We start from the raw sequence: 25,321 nt of genomic DNA on the forward strand, positions 1-25,321 counted from the left end.
CAAAAGCCAAGGTAAAAAATAAAATATTAATAAGAAATCCCAAAATTTACTCTAAAATTAAGGTTGAAAATTTAAATTTTAGCTTATAAGTATAAACAAAAGCGAAAAGATGGGGCTGAAAATGTTGAATATGATGGTATCATGCATTGGTAGCTCATTTAAAAATTAAAACACGGAAATTTATATAAATTTTAGAAAATAAAGTTTAGTCTACTTCCCGTGAAATTTTTGTGGCCGTATTCCAATCATCCAATGGAGGTATCAATATCCAACTCATGGCTATCGGCTCAAATGATGGACTCACTATTTTCATCTTCATTCATTTCATATAGTATTTTTCATGTCAATGGGCATGTTCCAAACAGGCATATACAACAAAATTAAGAAAAATAATACAAAAAATGTCAATGTGTACACTGTTACTGCATTAAGCAATGGATAAATCGATGATATGTTTCAAAGTAAATAGTAGTTTGGCATGTACAATATTATAAAGTGTAAACCAAATAAAAAATTACTTGGTGGCTAGCTTGAGGAACCTACTATACCTAGGTACGAATGTATCAAACAAATTACTAGTGGTGCTTGAATAATACTCCTACTGTTTCATATTAGATGCTATTTTACACCATATAAATTGCCGTTTTGGTATTTGGAGAAAAAAGCAGGGACATATAATACTCCTATCGAGTCTTTATGATCCATTAGAGGAATATTTTGATTTTTTAAGCCGGCTATATCACTTTGCCCAAAGTAATTTTGGTGTCAGAGAGTAGTCAAATTAGCTAGGTGCAATTATTTTGTGGCAATTCCATAAGCATTAAAATAAAAAAGTAACTAATAATTTGAGGGGTAACTTGATCATTTTTCACTCATAACTAATTTGTCTCAACATTCACAGAATGGCCATTATTCCAGGACAAAGGTAGCAGGAGTGAAAGCTTAGGGAAGCATATTGATGAGGAAAATTTACTATTTGCCATTTTCCCAATAACACACAAGTTCCCAAATGCCATACTCTCCAACTTTTTCATTCTCGTTTGCCATCTAGTCATATCTAATTCTCTCCAGTGTGATCCAGTGCGGTGCATTTTCTTTTCTTTCTTGCAAATACCCTATGTTCTATGTGGAAACACTAATAAACTGGTCGAAAATGCCCTAATCCTCACCCTACTTTTCTCCCATTTGTTCTCTTGACATAGACATCACCACTATTGAGCTCCTTCCTAAGCAACACCACCGCTAGTCTCCTCCCCAACCTCGAGCTACCCTTGACATGACGAGATGTACTAGTGCAGGAGCATCTTGAAGTCCATTGTGTCCTTGCTGATCTGGTTGATGTTGTGGTTGATGTGGTTGCATTAGTGGACGAGGACCTAGTTGTTGTGGCAGCCACCACTGATGTGTGTAGCACTAGGGTAGTGTTGCTACTGTCGGCGACATTGATATGTTGAGATTGAGTATGGACGTAAGGACAACAGTATATACTTCGATAGTGACGGCACAACTCTCCTCTTCTTCTCTCATTCTTGGTGATGGATGATTTAGTCAACATATATTAGGACAATAGCGATGGATGAGGGGAACCGATGTCTAGACCTAGGCACGACGGGTAGCAGGTAGCTAGCGATGTAGTAGGCGTTAGTCACTATCGAGAGGCACCTTCAGCCGACTATATCTTCTCCCTCTCTGCTCAGTTCATTGTAGGGAATGAAATGAGATTCTTTGGGCTCAGAAGGGCATTTAGATCTTTTCGCCTCATCCTTCACATCAGATAAGGGGAAAATGCAAAAGTTATGCCACATGGACTTGAAAAGTTGGAATAGTGACACATTTGAGAGAATTAATGGGATATTTGAAAGGGCCGGTATTGGAGTTTTGGAACGATGCCAAATAGTAAATTTTTCATGTTTTAATGGGGTTCAAATCGATCCTAGATTAGAGATGCCACATATATATAGTGGTGTATGTCTTCGTGTAATAAACAAATAATATGAATCTACATATTAAACAAAACCACCCGGTGCATGCATACAGATTGAATCCCCAAAGGTTCCACAAACATGGATGCAGTCATAATAAAGTTAAATAGAAGATATATGTTTTCATTAGTTAGTTAATTTGATCCCAAATGCAGAAATATTAATTCATCAGTACGTACTTCTGATAGATTTGGTTTTCTTGGACACATGAGCTAGTCCATGACAAGTAGGCCGGAGTAGCAGTTTTGGAAGGAATTAAACAAAATGCAGCACAGCACACAATCACTATATTATATATAGCCAGATGGATAATCAAGTATATGAGATATCCATTAGTGTCTGTGTCTGCAAGTAATTAGAAGGTCGAGCTAGCTCATCCATTATTACTGCAGCTGCATGTTTGCATTGGTTGTTCAATTCAGAAGTGCGGCGGCGGCGCGTCGGCGCCGGGCTGCATGGCGAGCTGGTGGTGGTAGCCGAGGTTGAGCTCGGTGGGGATCATCTGCTGGCGCTGCGCGTGCGCCGCCGCCGCCTCGAAGAGGTTGACGGGGAAGAAGCACTTCATGTCCAGCTGCGCGGCGGCGGCGGCGGCGAAGGGGTTCTGCTGCTGCGCCGCCTGCAGCTCCATGGCGGCCGACCGGGCCACCGTCACCTGCTGGAGCTGCTCCTCCCCCTCTGCAATCTGCATCCATCAATGCCAAGGACGTACGGCGACACATGATCAGCAGATCATCAACGCAGAGATGAACTGTTTGTTGCATTGTAAAGATCGTTCTTTTCGTCAAGATATATAGGGTAATCAGCTACTCCTCCGTTTCATAATTTAAGATGCTTGATTTTTTTTAATGTTTGACTATTTGTTTAATTCAAAAAAGTATGAAAATATCATTTATTTTGCTTGTGACTTACTTTATTATTATGACGAATGATCAAACTTTGTAACTAAAAAAGTCAAATATTTTATATTATGAAAAAGAGGTAGTAGTTACTTAATTGTTAATTTCATGCAAATTACAAAGAAGTCGATTCTGATCATTTTTGCAGTCATCTTATATACATGTACAGTAACAGTATATGTACCTTGGTTCTGAGGTCCATGTTGTCGTTCTGAAGCTCCATCTCCTGAAATCATGACAAGAACGTTCCAAAACGATAATATTATGTAGGGGAGTATATACTTAAACAAAAAGAGTCAGGACTAGAATAATAATTGATTGAATGATCATACTGATTTGTATGTACAATAATTACATATGAGATGTAATGCTGGTATCACATACCCTTTTGACCATGTAATTGATCTCAGAAGCCAGCAGCTCATTCTGAGATTAAAAAAACACATAAATAATGATTATTAACAGTTAATTTAATTCAGGGATCTCTTAATTACCATAGCATCAGAAACTGAAGAAGTATTCAGAGAAAGTAAGGGTGAAAAATAGGCAAATATATATTCATCTGAAAATGGTATCGTTTACAGAAATATTGTTACCTTCCTAGCTCTGATCTTTGCAATGCCTTTCTCCAGGCGGCTTTCAAGTTGCTTCAGCTCCTTCAGTGACAGGTTGCTCACATTGTCGCCAACCAGGTGCCTTAATTTGACAGAGGAAAAGTAATTAAAACAAACGATAAATAAGTACTTCTAAGAGTTACAGTCACATCACATGTGTCTCATGCATCAATATCATATCCCCAAGATATGTGTTTCTTGAAAGGAATTAAGATAGAAAACTGTGTAGCAGGCACTAACTTGTTAGTGTTTTGCAGCATCTGGATCTGGTGGCGCAGCTTAGCAGATTCCTGTTGGTAGTATTGCTTGAGAGGAAACAATTAAGAGGGACAATCAGATTAATCACCACGTTTAGTATTTATGTCTATCAGGCAAATCCAGTTGATCAGCATTAAAAATAATTAAGTTCCATCCAGCTAGTAATCCCCTAGCTAGTGCAGCAGATAAATGCATGCATGCATGCTTCTCCCAGTGAAATTTGTTTTGTGAATTTTAGTTGTTCTCTCCAGTCACTAACTTCATAATGCAAACCGAGAAGGCTTAAAAGACCACACTTGTAGTTTATTTCTTTTTTCTTTTAAAAAGGGCACACATATATAAACTCAGAGAGAGACAAAATTAAAGGACTTCAGTGTGCAGAATTGCAAGTGGTTTAGTATATTACATGGAGAATGTAATCCCATGAGGTAGCTATATATAGTCCTACAGAACATGACTTGTACAGCAAAAATTAAGATCAAAACATAGCCTCGTGAAATTAAACTTAAGAAATATAAATGCAGCAGTCAATTACCTACCGAAGAGTTAATAAATGCAAGCATCTATATATTTCCAGTTGATATGCATGCTATAGGTTTACAATTAATGACCAAATTTGACTACACAATTAAGGCCGAACGTACAAGTTAAAGGTTACAAAAAGAAAGTGAACACATGTAGCTTAATTACCTGAGCATTGACCTCTATGAGGGGTGCCCCAGAGGATGAGCCACAGGCATGTGCCTTCTTGTACCTGTCAATTGTAGCCTTGACACTGCAACATAAAACAAACAAACGCAGTGCCGGATTTATATATCAATCTCTGCATGAACACTGATAAAACATGAACTGTACGTGTGGATCTGTCGTGTTCACAGCACCAAGAGAAGGGAGAGAGAGTTTTTGATGAGGAGATCCATCCATCACATGACTACACACATATCATCAATGCAGAAATGCATGTGATCGAGCAAGCGTTTACTTCGGCATAAAATTGTGCAAAGAAAAGTGTAGCTGTGCCACTGCTTTCTATGGCTGCAGGCTATGTTGAAGCAAGCACAAGAACGGAATGAAATGAACGCGAGAGAGAGAGAGAGAGAGAGAGAGAGAGAGAGATTGTGACTGATGGCTGATGCATACACTTTGCATGGGAGAGGAACAAACACAGCGAATATGGGAGGTGCTGCAGTGTCTAGCTTGGTGCAAGTTTTGCAGCGAGGAGAGGAGCTTACGTACGTACGCTCTGCAGCTTAGTTGTTTGTTGGGACTTGGGGAGGAGAAGCAAAGAAATGGCTCATAGGAGGAAGAGATAGAGAGCTGTGTGAGCTTGCTGTATGATATGATGTGTGGACTGTAGAGAATATAATTAATTTTGACTAGCTGGTGAAGCCGCCTGATATGATATGCATGCATGCAGCATGCATGTATATATGCAGTGTATGAAGAGAATATATATATATATATATATATATATATATATATATATATATATATATATTCTAGCGACAGTGAGTTGTAACTCACGGGCTCCTCCGTGAGTCGGGGTCTAAAAACAGATCAAATCATCTCTAAATTTTGATTTATATGGCTCACTAGATTTTTCGTATCAAAATCTGGTACCACGCAAAAAAATTTCATTTTTGGAGTTTTTTAAGTATTTTTTTGAGATTTTTAAAAGTGATACATAACACATTGATTATTTTATTAATATAGTACGGTCACTTTTAAAAATCTCAAAAAAATACTTAAAAAACTTCAAAAATAAAATTTTTTGCGTGGTATTAGATTTTGATATGAAGAATCTAGTGAGCCATATAAATCAAAATTTAGAGGTGATTTGATATGTTTTTGGATCCTGACTCACGGAGGAGCTCGTGAGTTGCAACTCACCGTAGCTAGACACACTCTCTCTCTATATATATATATATATATTGCAATTGCATTTGTATTTGACATATGTATATGAAACAATCGATTCTGAAAACTTTGACAAGACTAGATTTTTAAATTTGGGAAGGAGCTTACTATCTTTTAATAATTAAACAGGCTCACATCCGAGCATATCTAATCTACACATTTCCGACAATGATGAGCAAGTGAATACTAAGAAATTTCCCATGGATGCTTAAAAAGCTTAGCTTTATTTTTCTACAACTGATCGATTGCAAATACAAATAAGATGACATATGTGCACTGTGAATAAATAAATAACAAACATACATATAAAAATACAATTCATCACATCGATATCGATTAAAAAAAACAAGGATGACCTGGACGTAACTAGGCAAATGGAGAGGAGCTTTTGGTTCATAAAAACACTACTTATTTGTTAGATCTTAGCTTAAATTTCTTTTGCTGTCCATTCTTCATATATTTGAAAAAGAAATCTATATCAAGTTAGGGATAACCTCAAGAGTACCATGCATGCATGATGCATATATTTTAAAAGCTTACAATTTCAATACGTCCTTTTAATAAGTGACCACTGAAAAGAAGTAAAAGCAAGCAACTCTTGTTACATGCATGTACAGATGAATAAGTCCATATGCATGGTTCTTGGTCCAGCGAAATCAATTGAGCAGAGCCGACTCTATAACGATCTAATACATCATAAATATATATAGTCTTGTCTGACAGCCTTCTGATGATGAGTCCAAAAAGAAGAAAAAAAAAAGGGACAATCCCTTTTTTAGGTAACTGAACTGGACAATACTACAGCATTTACAGCTGATATGATGATTAATATGTATATTTCTATCTTCATGGATAATTACAACCACTCGATCTACCATGCATGTGTCCTAAATCATTTCACACCTTGAATATATATTAAGCAACTCAAGATAACCATCTAAGAATATATAAAAGCTTGATGACCTGAAATATTTTGTATCATAGCACAATTTCAGCAAGCATGCATCACTAACTAAACTTTTACTCAGTAGTAGCCGAGAACAAAGCAACGACACAAGCACTCTGAGCATGAAATGACATCCTAAGACCGGAAACAAATCAAGCAATTGACTGATCACAACCTAGAACCTAGGGTAGCTAGTTAATTTCAAGAACTGATCGTCGAGTACTGAATTAAGTAGAGCTGAAATGAAAGGAGGACGAACTTGTTGTTGTTGGAGTACTCGTAGAGCCGGCCGCGGCTGGAGAAGACGATGAGCGCCACCTCGGCGTCGCAGAGCACGGAGAGCTCATACGCCTTCTTGAGAAGCCCGTTGCGGCGCTTGCAGAAGGTCACCTGCCTGCTGGTCGTGTTCTCGATCCTCTTGATCTCAATCCTTCCCCTCCCCATGCCTAGCTTCTTGCTCCCAACTGAACAAATTAAAGATTCAGATGAAAACAAGATCAGGGAAAATACGATGCTTGATACATATATAGATCATGCAGAAGAGAGAAGATCTGGTAGGGATTTACAGACTGCAGTACACATACACATACTTTGATCGATCTAAAAAATATTCAACTATTATGACAGATCTGATCGTGATTAATTCGTAGTATGTGTAGAGGTGATCGATCTAACCAATTCAACCATGTTTTGTACATATGTGTCCATCCAAAAAGGAAAAGAACAGCTAAAAGAGATAAACTAGCTGGAGAAAAGAACTGAGAGCTTTGAAAGAAAAAGATGATGAAATAATCCTCATGGCTTGACAGATGGATGAGATTTGGAGATTGGGACGATCTACACCATCATTTCACATATGCAAAGCTCTTCTATTTAGAAAACTATAGCTTGGATGGAAGACACATAGTGATCAAGTAAACGAGATCTAGTAAAAGTAGTCGATCAAGAGATATAGGTTTCAGATGTGCAGGCTCATCAAAATAGTGAAGGAAAGAAGCAAAAGAAAGCCCAAATAAGAACCATAGATGGGGTATACATGAATCAAGAAGGCTAAGATGCAAGAACAGCACGTCTCTACAAAAAGGAAAGAAAAGAAGCTGCTAGCAAACCAGATCTGAAGAATCATGTTTATCCTCCTAAGTAAGCACGGAAAAGCAACCTAGATCTGCTTAACTAACTCTTAACATATCTAGGTATAGAATTGACGACCAAAGAAAACTCATCACATAGGTAAGCAGGAGCAAGGAACTAGCAAGGCATGTTCTTATTGTTCTGTGCTTCCTTTTCTTCTCACGAGAGATATTCAAAGATTTGCCCAAGCAAAGGAAGAGAGATTTCAAGAAAGAGAACTCAAAAACTGAAACATCCCAAAAGAAACCAAGATCACTGGGCGGGAAAAGAATCATGCTACATAGATATAGAAAAGAAGCTAGGAGAATTTCCAATCTCTACAAAGAAGCATCAAACTGGAAGCCATGTATCACAGTTTCTCTTGCAAGAACTAGAAGCACAGGAAAAGGGTTTCTTTTCCTCAAAGAGAGAACATACAAAACAAGATCTAACCACAGCAGCCAGCAGCTGAATCAGTGTGCCTGCTTAACAAAGAACTACACACCCAGATAACTAAACACATTAGCATGCAAACAGATATATATAACCTAGCAAAAATTGCTGCTGATCAGACCAGCTGGTTGAGACAGGAGGCAAATTAAGCTTCTCTCTCTCTTTCTTCCCTGCCCTTTGTTTCTTGGACTAGTAAAAGATGAGAAGCTTCAGTTGGGTTTGCTGCTTGCTGTGTGTGTGAGGTGCAGTGGTGGATTAATAGGAGGAGGCAAAGGGAAAGCAGGAAAGAGGAGGAGGAGGAAGGGCTAAGCTATCTAGCTTAGCTGCAGCTGCAAAGGCCACTGGCCGCAAGTGTGTGGCATTTCTTTGCTATCTTGCTTAACCATTTATAGTTATTTAGACTTCTTTTACATATATATTCTTTAAGCAGTTATTTATAACCTCTCTTTTTTATTTCTTGTGCAGTTCTGTGCCTACAAATACTGATTTGTAGAGGATATTAGACACATATAGTTGCTTCTAGCCACTGCAAAAGTATGTGCAGAGAGATTGGTAGATGCCCAACAGTTTGGACTAACAGGCAACCTAGCTATAGTTATGGAAAAAACTTAAATAATTAATTCATCTACCCATGTTTATATACTCCCTCCATTTCATTTCATATTGTAAGTATTTCTAGCATTGTCTAGATTCATATAGATGCTAATGAATCTAGACACATATATAAAGTATATACATTCATCGATCAATGAATTTAGATAAAACCAGAAAGACATACAATATAAAACGGAGGTAGTATATAGATAATTAGTACTCTTCAAAACTGAAGTCAACTTTATCAAACATATTTATCCAGTTCTTGCAAAAGTTGTGTGTGCTTAGTTATGGAAGAATTAGTTATATAGGTGCTAATTATAGCTAGAACTTGATTAGCATAGAAATTAAATCCTCTATTTTTACACACTTGCATTATTACCATTATCACATGCGTGTCTATATATACATGCTTCCCAATTAGGGGTAGGCATTAATTAACCATAGGTAATCCTGACATAAACCAACAGGGCGTGATGTAACCTTGTAATTATCTTCTATCACTTTGGTTTCAATTTCGTTTACATGGAGAAGAATATATATGCATATGCATGCACAGAAAACCATAGACCCTGCATATATCATACTGTTCATTCTAACACACAGAACTCAGTATATATATACACATGCACTGCAGCTTCTGAATAACTTGTATATGCATCCATCCATTTACATTTTGTTGCATGCATCCATGTATCTACCTGTCTACTTGTGTAGCAGTTCATTTGTAGCTAGCCATGCACCTTGCAATATATGCAAACCAAGTGGTAGCTCCTAGCTAGCAAGTTCCAATTGCCTGGCATTTTCACATGCATATGAAGGAGTAGTACTACTACTACTATACACCAAGCTGATCTCCTAGCTTGCAAAAGCTCACACACTGTAACCATGGCTAGCTACTACTACTGCACTGATGATATGAACAACTAGGCTGCAGCTTGTGACATGGCAATGCAATCCCAAACCCTATCCCAACAGCTAGCTTCTTGTGTTCTCTTTCTCTCCCTTGTGAATTGTGATGCAATAGCCAGCATTGACTGCTAGCTGCTGCATGCTTGCCATTCTTGTTCATGTTAGTGTCCAGGAGGAGAACATTTCTCTCCATGCCTGTTTCAGCTTTCAGATTAAATGCATGACGCCAAAGTACTTAAAGCTTAACCTGGCAGGTTGGGAACTTTCAATAATCTTCTTGTAGGAGTGTGTGTGTGTATATATATATATGTATATATATATGTTGATGTTAGCATATAGAACTCCAGTTAACTCAGCCTTTTTGTAATTAGCTAATGTTCCAAGTTATTTTGTACTCTGACTAGTGCGTAGCTGCATTACTACCCAAGGTGCAGTTACTCCGTTCATATAGGTACGGAAACATGTCCATACATGTTTTTGCCATTATCTAGCAGAAAATACACACTCTATACATACTTAACATTCGTATGGAATATAACGATGTTTATGCTTTCTGTTGGGTGGGAGCAGAAATATGGATGGAGGTGTTTTTCACCTTAAATGGGTAGGGACTAAGAGGGTAACTACACCTGTTAATAGGATTTATACATATATCCAATGGATTTAATTTTCTTTTATCTATTTTCATGAGTTAATTAAAGCTGCTGCTGCTGTGTGTGTGTGAGGTGAAAGGGTGTGCAATGGGTGGTCAGTGTCTATTTGCCGAGTTTGGGTCGGCAGCACCTGATCCGGCGCCATAAGCAGCACGCCCTTACGGTGCTAAGCTCCCTCCTTTCTTTTCTTCAAGTCCAACCACTACCTAAGCTCTATAGCTACTTGATGCACTAGCTGCACACTATTGCTGCAGAATCCATGTGATCGATCACTCTCGATCTGCTCTATCTCATGGATGGATCATATATACATACTTGCATGCATGCATGCAAGTAGTGAAAAAGCCTGAAAAAAAAAGAATTAGTATCTGTAGTAATGGTATATATGCATGGTGTATGCACCATATATATTGTGCTGCTGCTACATGTACACAGCTAGTGGTATTTGTGTAGTACTGCGTGACAGCTAGGACAGATTAAAGCAAAAGCAGCATACTTGTGTGATGTGATATGAGGTGATTAACTTGGTTAAGTTTCTCCCCAGGTTCTCTTTTAATTGGGCTTGTTAACCATAAGTGGAGAGCTTATAAATGGTTCCAACATTATTTTCTAGAAAGGTGGCTGGAAACATTCAGTTGAATTTTTTAAGCTTCTCAAAATTCAGCAAGATTGCTTAACTGATACCCCCTCTAGCCCAAAAGGAGTGGCACCTTATAAAGAACGGTAGTCAAATTAGCAATGTCAATTTTGAGATTTATACAAGATTGGCCAACTCACCGTCATAAATACGTCCTCCATACCACCAGATTTGCTTTGAGATATGTCTCCATTCCTCCTCCGACAATTGCAAGAAGGTGGATGACAGTGGCCCAACCAAGTTAGGACCGGTTCTAAGGTAGAAGGGGGTTGCAAACGACAAGTTAAAAGATAAGTGTTAATGGTGAGATGTCGGTGACACCGCCGAAAACGATGGAAGGATGTCAATGTACTATGGAGAAGTAATGGTGTGGAGAGAACTTAAGAAGCATGGAGATGGTTGGTGGAGGCGATGGTGATGACGGTGACAGCTATGAAAGATGAGAATAAGGAATATGGTTTATGGTTTTTTATAAAGATAAAAGTTCAGGGATGTGCATCTTAGTTAGTAGAGGCCAGGAGTGGACTTAGTTTGTAATTAACTGAAGTTAATAAAGTTTCTATTACCTTAAAAAAATTAAAAACAAAAGTAACTTGGACAGTTTGTGCGGATCGAACGATTTAAAAATCAGTTTTTTTAAAAAAAAATTGTGTGGTATAACATATCCATATATTTATTTCTTTACTATTTATAACATATATAGTTTGGTATACATGAAAGCATATTAAATATGGTGGCATTTATTCTATATATACATAATACACTATATGTGTAGTTTGCATATATAATGCAAACACCCCCAAATGTATGACAATGTTCAATAATACATTTTACACATAAATGTCACATTCATACCAAGCTATGACACAAGCCCACCTTTTTTAGTCGGTGACAACTAGGCCCCACCTACATTACACCCCCCCCCCTCTCTGTTGGTGGGACATGCCTGTCAGTGACCAGTCATTGGACCCACCAGTTGAGCCAACTAAAGGTCACTTCCAAAGTTCCAAGTATCTAGCCAGGTGACCTCTTGTAGTCTTGCCTCTTGGCAACTCCACTATTGATATCAAACGAGAACCTAAAGTTCAATCTAGAGAACAAAAAGTTGGTTTCCTCTTCATCTTGCAATCGAAACCATTGTTGTTCTGGCCTGTGGAGTTGCTTGCTAGGATCAAAGAACTGATGGGTCTCAGCTGAGGCTTGCGTCCATGGCGTCCCACCCAAAACGGGAAGCCACACACATGCATCATCACCATCAACATCTCTCCTTTTCTGCACCAAGAACTGCACCAGAAACGGAAGGAATATACAGGTACATATTTGCAGGCTACACTGCTAGGCATCACAGATCGACAAGCAGTCGAAGCTGCTGAGCTAAGAGAGAGAGAGATGGGTGGAGAAAGAGAGATCAGAAGAACATCATGGTTGCATGCATGGTGTACTGCTGCAGGCCAGAACAAGAAGAAGATGACAAAGCAGAGAACAAACGTCTGGTCTGACCTGACGCGAGACGAGTTGGAGATGGTAGAGAAAGCAGCTGCTAGCTGGTCACGACCACCACTGTGCTTGTGGTAGCTTCGCATTTGATTTGCCCAAAGGCCATGAGCTGCTTGACTTGCAGTTTCAAGCATTTCTGGAGCTGAAAATATCAGACATTTTTGCTGGTGATAATATCTCAAACAGCTTGTAGTTCCAGTGGTGACATATGCTAATTTTTTTCTCCTAATTCGAAGTGAGAAGCCTGAATTTCTGCAAGAAATGATAACACCAGAAAACAAAAGGAACAAAACAATGGATGCAATCTGAGATTCCCAGTAAGCATACAGTAGGACCTAGAGAAAAAAAAAACCGAGCAGTGCACAGAGAGAAAGTACAGGTGTAAAACAAACATTCTTTGTCCATAGGTCAACAAAGCAAGTAGCAGATAAAGCATATATTGTCAATACTCAATATTCTCCAATGCATAGTGGAAGACAAATCCTAGACACGTTGCATGAGATTACGATTCCATGCATTCATTTCAGTTAAATATTTTGACTCCGACATTTATATCTGAGCCTAACAATTGTGATGCTTTTTTTTCTTTATACAAGTAAACAAATGGATGGTATTGCACCAATGCACCCTAGCCAACTTTAGCAGTGAGGGTAATGCACAATAAGTACAGATGGCATGATAACTAATTATTGGCTCCCACAAAGGCAAAGATGTAAATTTCTTCTAGTTGTATGATAGCTGGATGAACTATCATAATTCAGATTACTTTTGAGCTTTCGGTTAATGTTTTGATTCAGAAATGTTAGATCAATGCAACATGCACCTTAAACTATTAAAACATCAAGAACCCAAGAGTCTTCAGTGACATGATCATATATTCGACATTAACAGGCAACCGGCTAGTAAGCTAATAACATAATCCATGAAGATGAAGCAAAAATAACCGAACTATAATCATTGCAACAGTTGGGTAAAACTGGAATCACTTCCCCATTCTTATTTCCTTGTGCAACAAATAGTCATAAGTTGTACAGAATCAGCTGGTAGCTGAATGCTCAACATAATTCCAATAGCTTTCACTGGTAGGTAAAAGTTAAAGTCACTGACTGTCTTTTGAAAAAGGAAAAACAAAATGCTGTTAGCAGAACTAAAATATTTCAATCACTAAGACTACCAGCCTATCTTCAATGGACAACAAGACTACATTTGAAACACTACAGTACAAAAGTCCGATACCTTTTACACTTTTTAAGGAATAACTGAATACGATTCATTTGAAACTTTATTCCAAAATACTGAACTGATGAAACTATCCCAAATAAAAAATATTGGGAATACATTATCTTTTCACTTTGAGGAATACAATTCTTGACCTCTAAAACATTCAATTATAACTATTTCAGAAAGCTGAAGTTGAACTTTGGCTCAAAATACATCCCTCGAAACTTGAAAAAGAGTGATTCAATTTACATGGTGTTCAGGCCATCACAAATCTCTCTTGAGCATACATGAAAGAGAAAGACCATCCCATATTTCACTTCATGTCAGGCTGTCACTACTCATCAGGTGGCAAGTTCTAGAAATTAAGCAGCTAATTTGGAATATTTTAATGAGTTTTGCTGGGCAATTCAAGATCCCAGCTAGCTGAGACATGAAGTCTTAGCCATGACTACTAAAAAGTTAAAAATAGTGAATGAACTGGTCCTGGTTTTTGCCTGGATCCGGATAAAAAGTGAAAATGAAAAAGAAAAACAAATATACCACTTAATCAGGAATTATTTAAGGGTGCACACAAACATGTCTTCAATTTTGCTTGCCTGTCGATTGTACAAGAATGTCTACTGACGCATACTAGCATAATCCATGTCAACCCTACAGTAGAATATACATTCTAACCAATAAAGTTTACCGAATTTTCAGGAAAAATTATTAAGAAACGTGCATATGAACCGGTTTTATAGAAATATGACAATATTTTTATATCCAATTTTACAGATATGAGGCACCTTCTGCAGTATGTGATGAAAACACATGCACCAAACCTGATACTTCGAACTTGTTAGATTGATTCTCCCCAGAGACGTACATGAACTTGATTCTTCCAAAAACAAGGTAAAAGAGTAAGTCATACAACAGACCTAAAGAATTAATGAAGGGTCATCTCTATGTGCTCAAGATAAGCCATCTTTAAGGGGAAGAATATTGGAGAAGTCCTTAGATGTGACACATGATCTTAGAGGAACGGCTAAATTAATCATAAATAATAAATCGAAATTATACTAACATATCACATAATGATACAACAATATTTGTGAGAATCTACATGAGCAGGAGGAAAGATGTACAGTGACCTGCAAGATGCTTTTTAGTGGCTTACAACAAGCAATCAGTGCTACCCAAAGGTTGTACTTATATTCCCTTGAAGGTGGACTGCTATATAAAAGCAGGCCATCCACCTGCATGTGTACGTCGATTTGAGAGGAACGCAAGGTCAATATCTCTTTGTTACTAGTACCACTGCTATAGCTTCAAGTCCAGTCCAAGCCAAACATTATCTGCAAGAAGAGTGAAACAATGGTCAGAGGGAAGGTGCAAATGCGACTAATAGAGAACCCTGTCCACAGACAGGTAACCTTCTGTAAGCGCCGCGGGGGGCTCCTCAAGAAAGCCAGGGAACTCTCAGTACTTTGTGGTGCTGATGTAGGTGTTATCATATTCTCTTCTCAAGGAAAACTCCATGAATTAGCAACTAATGGGTGTGTTTCCAAATTCATGTTTTATATATAGAATCTGTAATTTGTGAGTACAAATCTGAAATGCTTTCCTTCTGTTCACAAAATGCAAGAACCATGCACAACTTGGTTGAAAGGTACCAGCGCAATGTGGCAGGCGGTCAAATGGAAAGGGATACTCTACAGAGGAAGGTCTGTCTGTTTACCTCGAAAGCTTAACAAAATCCTTTGTAACTATTTGAAAGGGGATAGTATCTTGTAAAATCCATTTACATTAGGTGAATCTGAAATTATACAAGAAGTTGAGAACATATAATTAAGGGGAAATGAATGTTCTAGTCAGAAAAGATACGAACAGCATTGTTTTCTCTAATTCCTAAGATAAATTAATGTACCTAATTTATAATGATACCAAAGATTACTGACACTTTTGCATCATACAGCAGGTAGCAGAACAAGGGATTTTCCTGTTAAGGGAAGAGATAGGTCTACTACAAAGGGATCTTAGGTAACTGTCATGCTCAAGAGGATACTAATTACATATTCTGCACTAACAACAGGTAAAAATGGCCTAATGAGCCACTACAACCTGTTGAGTCATGTGGATAGTATAATTCAACCATAAAACGAGCCACTACTAATTTTAGCACATGATCATCTTGTAATATACCATAAATTAGGAGGAACAGGCTAAGTCTAGCATATGGGGAATGTCAATAAGGCTGTACAGGCTTAAAATTCGGTTCATAAACATCGTCGTTCCTGACACTTAAGAGCTCGGAAGAAGAAAATACTGAAAATCAACCTATTTATAAAATGCAAAATGGATCAATTTGCCACTCTAAAGGAGTAGCATATGATCTAATAACCTTTGTGAAATGATTAGAAAATAGTACAATTTCCATACAAACTGTTTTCCAACAGAAACGACCAGAGTATGGTCACTCTACGAAGATAAAAAATAAAAATAAACAACATCAGACACTCAGAAGCACTAGTTCAATACATAAGTAATAAGAGGAAGCCAATACTAGAAAATGATTGACATCGGAATTGCCAAATAGGTTTAGTTCCATCCAACAGAAGTGATCCAAATGATATAGACAGCATCGATTCAGTGCAACCATAATGAGCTTATGGTCAGCACAAAGAAAAAACTGTATGCAACATGATTTTTATTCAGAATGTACAGCTACCTCAAAAACTCATAAGTGATAAATGGAAAAAAAAAAAAAAGCAGGTCTACATATGATGGAGGAGCAGGGGAAATGACACTAGATAAACTGCAAGCACTAGAGAAAGGTCTTGAATTATGGATGTACCAGACACGCACAACAAAGGTATGATAGTTATTCTCCTTTTTTTTCTCTAATTCCACCTTCAGAGTATTCAAAACACCAATATGAAATATATTTTTAACAGATGCAGATGATGCAACAAGAGATTCAATTTCTTAAACATAAGGTTAGTCTTAATGCCTCATATCTGTTTTGTCCTATAAGTTTCTGTTCATCTAAGCACATTCTTTCTCTGTTTACAAGATGAAATAAAAAAAAAATCATGAGTTATGCCAAAACATAAGAACAGAAGGTATTTATATTTGGTTTTCAGACTTTTGTGAAGATTTCGAGTTAATAGTTTGAAATATACCATTAAAAGGTCAATAGTCTTTTTCCCATCAACTATTCCTAGTTGCTCAATTTTGTCTACCAACTTTGAAATTGGCCAAATCAGTTCCCAACTACTTCATATTCAGATATTTTGTATTTTGTTGTTCACGCACCCATTTGGCATCAAAGATCAGGGTTTGTGTCAAAGAGTGTACCAAATGGAAGAATATGGTAAATTTATTCATACCAGAAAAAAATTAGAGTGGTGTATTGGGGTGTAGGGAGGTGATGAGCCAAAGGCCCAAATCATTAAGTTGGTCAGTTTCATAGTGGAGGGACAAGTGTGAGTTGGCCCATAGGTGAGGGATCAAAGGTTCTATTAACCCATTATTAAAATCCTGAATGTGTAATTCTAGAGATTTTTTTTTAACATGCAGGAAGGCATACTGAAAGCAGCAAATGAAACGCTTCAAGAGAAGGTAACACTAGATAGAAACTTTACAACATTTTCTTGAAATATGACAATTTCTTGATGCCCATAATTGGTACTCCCTTCGTTTTTTTTAATATGGCATTGTTGACTTTTGGGTCTACGTTGGACCGTTCGCTTTATTCAATATTTTTGTGGAAATATGCAAAGTTACAAGTCATGCTTAAAGTGTCTTGGGTAATAAATCAAATCACAACAAAATGATTAATAATTATGTAGATTTTTTTAAATAAGATGAATAAGCAAACGTAGATCTAAAAGTCAAATAAAAAAGTGGAAGGAGTACTTCGTACAGTTTGAACAACTGTAAGTGCAATAAAATTTCGCCTCTAAATTTAAGCTTCAGTCCAATAGAAATCATCCTCAGCTTCTCAAGAAAGCAACTGCTTAAACAAACTATCCATTTGGGGGTAGCATCCAAATTATACCCTCTATTATCTCTGCAACAGAACCTAATATATAGCATAGACAATTTACGCTTCATAATTTACAAAGATAAACATGCATGCAACTGCACTTCCATCAAAATTATTAATTGATGACCAAATCTGAAATTAGACCAGAGACTGTTTCCTCAATTAAAAGAATGTAGGCTATTATTTGTAGAGAACACTGAATATTAATGACCAACAATAATTTCTTTAAATTTATCGGTAGGGTACAATTTTAAAAAAGTAGTCCTATAACAAGAATTAACTGCAGTTGTTTCCCAATGATAAGGAAAACAAAATTTTTATTTTATCTTTAGTGCTGTAAAGAACTGCTGAACGGTATTTCCTGAATTATTAATATCATAGTATCACCAATGACATAATTGCCGATGCAGTTCTACAGGATTGCATTATTTTTTTGGCGAGGATATATAAGATTGCAATTTGATATTCATCAGGACAAATTTGCAAAATGTCAATGCAAATATATGATTTCTGGCATTATGGCAATATAAGTTTGCTAATGATTTGTTCATGCTCGACTATCATTGATCAGGTGAAAGAACAGCACAAACTATACATATCTTTGTTGGATCTCCATAGTCAACAATCAACACAATCAGTTACCTACGGAAACTGCTTTTTCTCAATCTAGTAGTGCATGTTCGGGTGTACCTACAGACATGTTTATCATTCGAAGAGTGCATGTTGTATTAGCACATATGAATTGAGTGTAGTGTGTTCTCATGGACCTTCCAACTTAATGTGTTTGACAGAACTACCGCTGCAATCTATGCATATGGTAAAGTTTCATTTGTGCCATAATAGTGTGCAACAGTATAGCCAGAGTCTGACAGACGCCAGAATGAAATTTCAGTTGCAAAGCAAATCCCATTTGCAGAGTCATAACATAAATGCAAAATTATAAAGTATTCCATGATGCAAACATGTTTCAATGCTTGGGCAAACAAAGCAGAGAGTCCTACATATTGTCACAAAATCCTATGTTTTGGCGTGGTGGAGAGTGGCCACGATTGACTGATTAAGGGAGCGGCGGGGGAGTAACGTCCACTCACAGGAGGGCGATGAGGACGAAGAGGAGGAGCGCGGCGACGAAGGAGTACTTGACGGCGGCGGCGAATATCGCGAACGAGATGAGCGTCAGCTGCAGCAGCAGCGACGCGCCGGCCCAGGCGAGCGCGGCCGTGAGCGCCACGGCCGCGGCGTTGGCGGGCTCCGGGGTGAGCAGATCCCCCCACCGGATCTCCGACAGCGCCGGGAGCGACGGGCCCTTCCGCTTCCCCTCCCCTCCCTCCGCCGGGGGCCCACCATCGCCGCCGTTCGACGCCCGCGCGACCGCGAGGCGGCTGCGGGAGCTGGAGCGGGAGCGGAGGGTGGAGGGGGCCGAGTTCATCCGAGCGACGGGATGCTGGAGAGGGCGAGCGGGTAGGGGGAGGAAGGGTGGAGCTAGGGCTCCGGCCGCCGCCGCCGCCATGGGAGGGGTGGAGGAGGAGACGACGACGAGCGGCGGAGGGAAATGGGTGGGGGAACGGCCGTGCCGCGCAATTGAGGCTGTGCGGTGCGAGCCCGTGGAAGCCGTCCGATTGTAAATGGACGGTCGAGATTAGTTCATCGAACGATCGGTCGGGATGATGAAATGCTGCCTAGTACAGTAGTTTCCCTTTCTAGGAACACCGTCCCTAATAGGGTTAACTAGATCATGTCATTATAAATATATCAATTTTCAAAAATATTATTACAATTCGACTAACTAAAAATATGCCATCACAATTCTTTCTCTCTCGTAAACATATCATTTTATACACCTTGAGATCCTTTGGATCCACATGCAGACCAATGTATTTACGTATTGACCAAAAAGCCCCTTGGACGACCGCTGAGTAGAGCAGTCGGCATGACTTTGGCTAGTGCCGCGCCTTCGCTCGGCCGCATCGGTCGACTCTGCCGTCCCAGCGCCGTCCACTCTGCAATCGCCACACCACAAAGGCAAGCAACGGTCTTGCCCGAAGGCTAGCAACAGTCGCAGAGGCGAGCAGCGGGTCTTGTGCGGCTCCGCGACCGTCGGGCCAACCGACATCGTGTGCGGTTGTCCCATGATGGACGATGTCGTCATGGCGCGGAGGGAAAGCGGAGGTGGGCGCGGCGATGGCGGCGGGTGGCCGGTCCTCCCTATCTGCGGCAGCCAACCAGTGGAGGCGACGGGGGTTGACCACGACTGGTCGGCGGAGGCGACGACGACGGGCCAATGAAGGCGGCGGGGACTGACCGCCATGGGCCGATGGGGGCCGCGGCCGGCCGGCAAAGGCAGAAGGGGCTGGCCGCGACTGGCCAATGGAGGCGACGGCGACGACCGCGACCGGCCGAGGTGGCGGTGGCCGACCGCTAACGGCCGACGGTGGCAATAGCGACGACCGTGACTGGCTAGCACATGCGGTGGTGGCCGACCGCGTAGGCCGATGGAGGCGACGGCGACGATCGTGACTGGCCAACGGAGGCGACGGCGACGTCCGCGGCTGGGCGGCATGGTGTGGCACAAGGGTGATCGGCGGCTAGCACATCCTTTCCCCTTTACGATAGAAGAAGAGATGGAGCAGGGCTGCAGGGGGATTTTAGGTGATGGGGAAAAACATTGGTGTGCATGTGGGTCCGAATGTTATCAAGATGTATAAAATGACATGTTTATGAGTGAGGAAAAATTGTAATGGCTTATTTTCATTAGTTGAATTGTAATGGTATTTTTCTAAAACTGAGATATTTGCAATGGCATGAATCTAATTAACCCTTTAAAATATGAAGTTCTTTTTTTTTTTAGAAAATTGATGTGGTTATATTTATATTCAAAAGTATTTTTTTGCGCCATATAAATGGAGTAAATTTCATAAACACATTTTGACCAAACTATTGCAAAATTACATATTTAAGCTGGTGTATGGCAAATCTGTTTAGCAACCATTTTATCCCACAAATGCGTATTTAAGAAAAGCACCTCTAAATATTAGGAGCAACTTAATCACAATACCACTAATCTAGTACTTTAACAAAATATGCTAGGGGTTTAAACTCTAAAATCTATTTGTGATAACTTAAAATTAATGTGTAGTTTGTAATTAAAATTGATCTTAAAATTATAGTTTTGGGATATTTTTTTATGTCAAATATGTAGTTTTGTGATACAATTCATAACTTTGTAGTTTAGCGATAATTTGGTCATAGTGTTTAGTTATGTGAAATTTACTCAAAATAAAATTTTATAGATAATTGTTGGTCAAAATTTGTCATAACAAAATAAAATAGAGCTAATGTTTTGAAATAAAAGTGTAATTGATTGCTGTTTGTGCCCTAAGGAAAAATATCTTTAAGAGTTTGAAGTTATCGTTTTGGAACGGCAGACGTCGTTGGTATTAGAGATGGCAACGGAGAGTCGTGACCCAAGACTTGACTTGATGGGTGTTTATTCTATTAGGGTACATGTATGAACGAAATATATTGCCCATGGATAAGTAATCAAACAAATACCTTATTATAGGGAAATTTATAACCGTGCCATTATGATTTTGCAAAGTTAGAGATATGTCACCGGTATTTCAATGACATATAGAGCCCACATGAGTCAATGACATGTGGGTCAGGATGACATATCTATGATTTCGCAAATTTATAATGGCATCTTTATAATTTTTGCTAAAGTATACGGCACAACACCCTAGACATGTATGATTGACACCGTGGACATTTGTAAACCCCTGGTGACATGTACTCGATAAGCTGATGATCAAACAAGGATAAGAAGAGTGAAATGGAGTGATAAATGGCACCCAAAAATTGATCTAAGTACACATGTCCAAACAATCATGCGTCACCCACTACGACCTCTCTTTTAAAATAAACGAATTTACATGCTTTTGATAGAATTTTTAACCCTTCGTCTTATTTAAAAAAATTTTATGATTAATATTTTTATTGTTACTACATGATAAATATAAATAATACTTTATATATGACTAACTTTTTTTAATTTAATAAATTTTTCAAATAAGATGGATGGTCAAACGTTTGACGTGAAGCCAAAAATTATCTTTTTTTTTTTTGGACGAAGTAGTACATCGCTATTTTGATCGACCGTTCAATTCTCACCGCTACTGTAGCAGCACGTACGCACGCACTACTTGCATTGATGGACACCTCAATGGACGCCGTTCCAAGTGTGGGCCTCTTTCGTACATCTTCCAAGTGATCAATACAGTGTACCACAGACAACGATAGGTACCCAACAGCTTACTACACGGAAAAAGAAAAAGAAGTACCACCTCTAATTTTTAATGTTTCATATCGTTAACGTTGGAATTATTAATTAGGCTAAGGTCCATGTGTAAAATAATTCCTAGGAAAATCATAAAAGTCCACCTCATAAAAGCATGCATGAGAACATTTAGTACCACCTTGCTAGTTCTATGAGAGTGAGACCTCCTTAAATAGGAGAGTGCTCTCTAGGCTCTTGAGCAAGAAGGAAATAGAGCAACACGTGCGCGCTCGCTCGCCTGGCCCATGCACGGGCCGGGCCGAGCATGCAAATAGATGCGGCTTCCTTTTGCAGTTTTGTTTTGCTGCGTGAAACGAAAATTCCGGTGATCAGTTTTTGGAAACTTATCTTATCGGATTCTTTCTTGCGCGAGATAGCATAGAGTACGGATAGGTTACACGCGGCCTATCCGGTTCGGTTACGATGTGATAGGCGTGCTGATTACACGCCCTATAAATACCGGACCGCTACCTCGTTGCAACGTACGTGAAAAACAATCTAAGGTTTGCCTCTCCTCTGTGCTGCGCCGCCACTGTCGTCTACTCCGTCCCCTTCGCCGGCTTGCACCAGCGATCGGGAAAGCAGGTCTCCGGAACAATTGTCCTCGTGAAGTCCTGCACCGGGAGAGGGCGAATAAGGTTTTTGGGAAGCGCTCTGCGCGACTGCTTGCTGTTCGTCAACGACGGCTCGTCTTCCCCGTCGATCAGTCGAGGCTCGCCGTCGTCAACATCCTACGCCGCGAGTCGTTCGTGCTGCTTCCAATCCTCTTCAAAACAACCTTCGGTACAGGTCAATTATGTTTAATCTAGTTCTGCGTCTATTTAATCTATTCGTGTGTAGCTATTTCCCATACATGTTTAGATTAGATCTGTACATGTTGGTTGATCTATGTGCTGCCATGCTTTCGCTTTACAATGTCATGATTTATTTACGCGATAGATTAAATCATTATGTGCTTATACTTTCAATAATCCAAAAACCTTATTATAGACACTCTGACTTTTCGATGGCTGGTTTTGCCGATGCACTGAGGCCGGATAAATTCACCGGTGTGCACTTTAAGAGATGGCAGATCAAGGTCACTCTGTGGCTGACGGCTATGAAGTGCTTCTGGGTTAGTACTGGTAAACCTGAAGGGGTTCTGATTGCTGAACAGCAGAAAGAATTCGAGTAAGCCACTACTATGTTTGTAGGAGGCATTCTTAGCGTTCTTGGTGATCGTCTTGTAGAGTCATATATGCATATGACTGACGCTAAGGAGTTGTGGGATGCGCTGAATACCAAATTTGGTACCACTGATGCTAGCAATGAGTTGTATATCATGGAGCAATTTCATGATATTAGGATGGTTGAAAACCGTTCTGTGGTCGAATAGGCTCATGATATACAAACCATCGCTAAGGAACTCGAACTCCTAAAGTGCACCTTACCCGACAAGTTTGTGGCTGTGTGCATTATTGCGAAGCTTCCTCCTACTTGGAGAAATTTTGGCACTGCACTAAAACACAAGAGAGGAATATTCCGTTGAGGGTTTGATTTCGTCTCTTGATGTTGAAGAGAAGGCTCGGGCTAAGGATGCCGCGTCTAAAGGCGATGGGGGACAGTCAAGTGCTAATGTGGTGCACAAGCCCTCTCATAAGAACAACGGGAAATTCAAAGCCAAGCAGAACACTAACTTCAAGAAGAAGGATAACAATGACAATAAAGAAGAGAGAACTTGCTTCGTGTGTGGTATGCCTGGCCATCTGGCTAGGAGGTGCCCACGACGCAAGGGCATGAAGGCACCTGCTGGACAGACTTCTAACTCTGTCAATGTGACCATTGGCAAGACTGAAGATGGGACAGGGTATGGTAATTTTTCTACTGTTCTTTCAGTCAGTCAATCTACTAATTTGTGGGTTGATACAGGAGCCAATGTACATGTTTATGCTGATATCTCATTGTTTACCTCTTATTAGGCCATCCGAGATTCCTCCTTCCTAATGGGGAATGGGTCGTATGCTTCTATTCATGGTGTTGGCACGGTGGATCTGAAGTTTACTTCGAGAAAGATTGTGGAGCTGAAGAACATGCAGCATGTCCCTACTATCCACAAGAATCTCGTTAGTGGTTCCCGTCTATGTAGAGACGGATTTAAGTTAGTGTTTGAGTCTAATAAAGTAGTCGTGTCTAAACATGGATATTTTATTGGTAAAGGCTATGAGTGCGGAGGCCTGTTCCGCTTTTCCCTTTCTAATTTTTGCAATAAGTCTGTAAACCATATTTGTGGCAGTGTGGATGATGAGGCTAATGTTTGGTTTGATGTCTCGGTTTTCCAGTATGAGTCTGATTCCTAAATTATCTATTGTCAAAGGTTCTAAGTGCCATAGTTGTGTGCAATCAAAGCAACCTCGTAAGCCCCACAAGGCTGCAGAGGAGAGAAACTTGGCGCCATTAGAACTCCTTCATTCTGATCTGTGCGAGATGAATGGGGTGTTGACTAAGGGTGAAAAACGATACTTCATGACATTGATTGACGATGCTACTAGATTTTGCTATGTGTATTTGCTAAAAATGAAAGATGAGGCTCCAGACTATTTTAAAATCTATAAGGCAGGAGTTGAGAACCAACTTGACAGAAAGATAAAAAGACATCAGATCGTGGTGGAGAGTTTTTCTCAAACGAATTTGACTTATTCTGTGAGGAACATGGCATAATACATGAGAGGACGCCTCCCTATTCTCCCGAATCCAATGAGGTTGCCGAAAGGAAGAACCGCACGCTCACTGACTTGGTGAATGCCATGTTAGATACCGCGGGGCTACCTCAGGCATGGTGGGGGGAGGCATTATTGACCTCGAATCATGTACTTAACAGAATTTCTAACAGAAATAAGGACAAAACACCATACGAGGTATGGATTGGGAGAAAACCATCACTTTCTTACTTGCGTACGTGGGGGTGCTTGGCAAAAGTCAATGTACCAATTCCTAAGAAACGTAAGCTGGGACCTAAGACTGTGGACTGTCTTTCTGGGATATGCTCATAATAGCATTGCTTATAGGTTTTTAATAGTTAAATCTGAGTTACCGGACATGCATGTTGGTACAATTATGGAGTCTCGAGATGCCACTTTCTTTGAAAACCTTTTCCCAATGAAAGATGGACATAACACTTCTAGCCAATCTTCTGAGATGGTGCCGAGTTCAGTCACTCTAACTGAACATTCGGAACCTACACATGAAATTGTTATTGAGGAGGATTCTAGTGAAGCTCCTAGGAGGAGCA

General features: G+C 39.5%; 3 protein-coding genes across 9 annotated transcripts; 1 reads left to right on the forward strand and 2 right to left on the reverse strand.

The window, feature by feature from the left end:
• Window positions 1-2,083: 2,083 nt before the first annotated feature.
• Window positions 2,084-8,431, reverse strand: LOC102706613 (MADS-box transcription factor 13). Of its 7 annotated transcripts, none has more exons than XM_040529417.1 (8): window positions 8,298-8,431; window positions 6,873-7,077; window positions 4,441-4,525; window positions 3,733-3,797; window positions 3,475-3,574; window positions 3,263-3,304; window positions 3,063-3,104; window positions 2,084-2,664 (listed from the first exon to the last, which is right to left on the reverse strand). In XM_040529417.1, exons 2-8 carry the CDS (start codon window positions 7,055-7,057, stop codon window positions 2,401-2,403), a joined length of 783 nt encoding a protein of 260 aa, XP_040385351.1. In that variant the 5' UTR covers window positions 7,058-7,077; window positions 8,298-8,431; the 3' UTR covers window positions 2,084-2,400. The 7 variants fall into 7 exon arrangements, with proteins under 7 accessions (XP_040385351.1, XP_040385350.1, XP_040385353.1 ...); XM_040529416.1 differs by having other exon boundaries at window positions 8,272-8,431; XM_040529419.1 differs by lacking the exon at window positions 8,298-8,431 and adding an exon at window positions 7,840-7,910.
• A 6,295-nt stretch (window positions 8,432-14,726) lies between these two features.
• LOC107305393 lies at window positions 14,727-19,262 on the reverse strand. The gene is made up of 2 exons (XM_040529818.1): window positions 18,809-19,262; window positions 14,727-15,024 (listed from the first exon to the last, which is right to left on the reverse strand). The coding sequence occupies exons 1-2, from the start codon at window positions 19,225-19,227 to the stop codon at window positions 15,021-15,023; spliced, it is 423 nt and encodes a 140-aa protein (XP_040385752.1). The 5' UTR covers window positions 19,228-19,262; the 3' UTR covers window positions 14,727-15,020.
• Window positions 15,018-18,604, forward strand: LOC102706895 (MADS-box transcription factor 33). Its single transcript, XM_006663846.3, has 7 exons — window positions 15,018-15,225; window positions 15,315-15,393; window positions 15,645-15,709; window positions 16,442-16,541; window positions 16,624-16,665; window positions 17,249-17,290; window positions 18,289-18,604. Exons 1-7 carry the CDS (start codon window positions 15,044-15,046, stop codon window positions 18,385-18,387), a joined length of 609 nt encoding a protein of 202 aa, XP_006663909.1. The 5' UTR covers window positions 15,018-15,043; the 3' UTR covers window positions 18,388-18,604.
• Window positions 19,263-25,321: the final 6,059 nt, after the last annotated feature.

Source organism: Oryza brachyantha, chromosome 12 (genome assembly GCF_000231095.2).
Source record: "Oryza brachyantha chromosome 12, ObraRS2, whole genome shotgun sequence".
In the NCBI taxonomy this organism is placed as follows: domain Eukaryota; kingdom Viridiplantae; phylum Streptophyta; class Magnoliopsida; order Poales; family Poaceae; genus Oryza; species Oryza brachyantha.

What these genes read in the sequence shown, in the direction of transcription:
- LOC102706613 (XM_040529415.1), bottom strand. An exon ending in GAGTACTCCAACAACAACAA is followed by an intron (nt 4,526 to 6,872) that starts GTTCGTCCTCCT and finishes TTTATGTTGCAG; the next exon opens with TGTCAAGGCTACAATTGACA. An exon ending in TCATAGAGGTCAATGCTCAG is followed by an intron (nt 3,798 to 4,440) that starts GTAATTAAGCTA and finishes TTTCCTCTCAAG; the next exon opens with CAATACTACCAACAGGAATC.
- LOC102706895 (XM_006663846.3), top strand. Translation starts at nt 15,044, where the DNA reads ATGGTCAGAGGGAAGGTGCAAATGCGACTAATAGAGAACCCTGTCCAC. An exon ending in CTACTACAAAGGGATCTTAG is followed by an intron (nt 15,710 to 16,441) that starts GTAACTGTCATG and finishes AAAAAAAAGCAG; the next exon opens with GTCTACATATGATGGAGGAG. An exon ending in ACCAGACACGCACAACAAAG is followed by an intron (nt 16,542 to 16,623) that starts GTATGATAGTTA and finishes TATTTTTAACAG; the next exon opens with ATGCAGATGATGCAACAAGA.
- LOC107305393 (XM_040529818.1), bottom strand. Translation starts at nt 19,227, where the DNA reads ATGGCGGCGGCGGCGGCCGGAGCCCTAGCTCCACCCTTCCTCCCCCTA.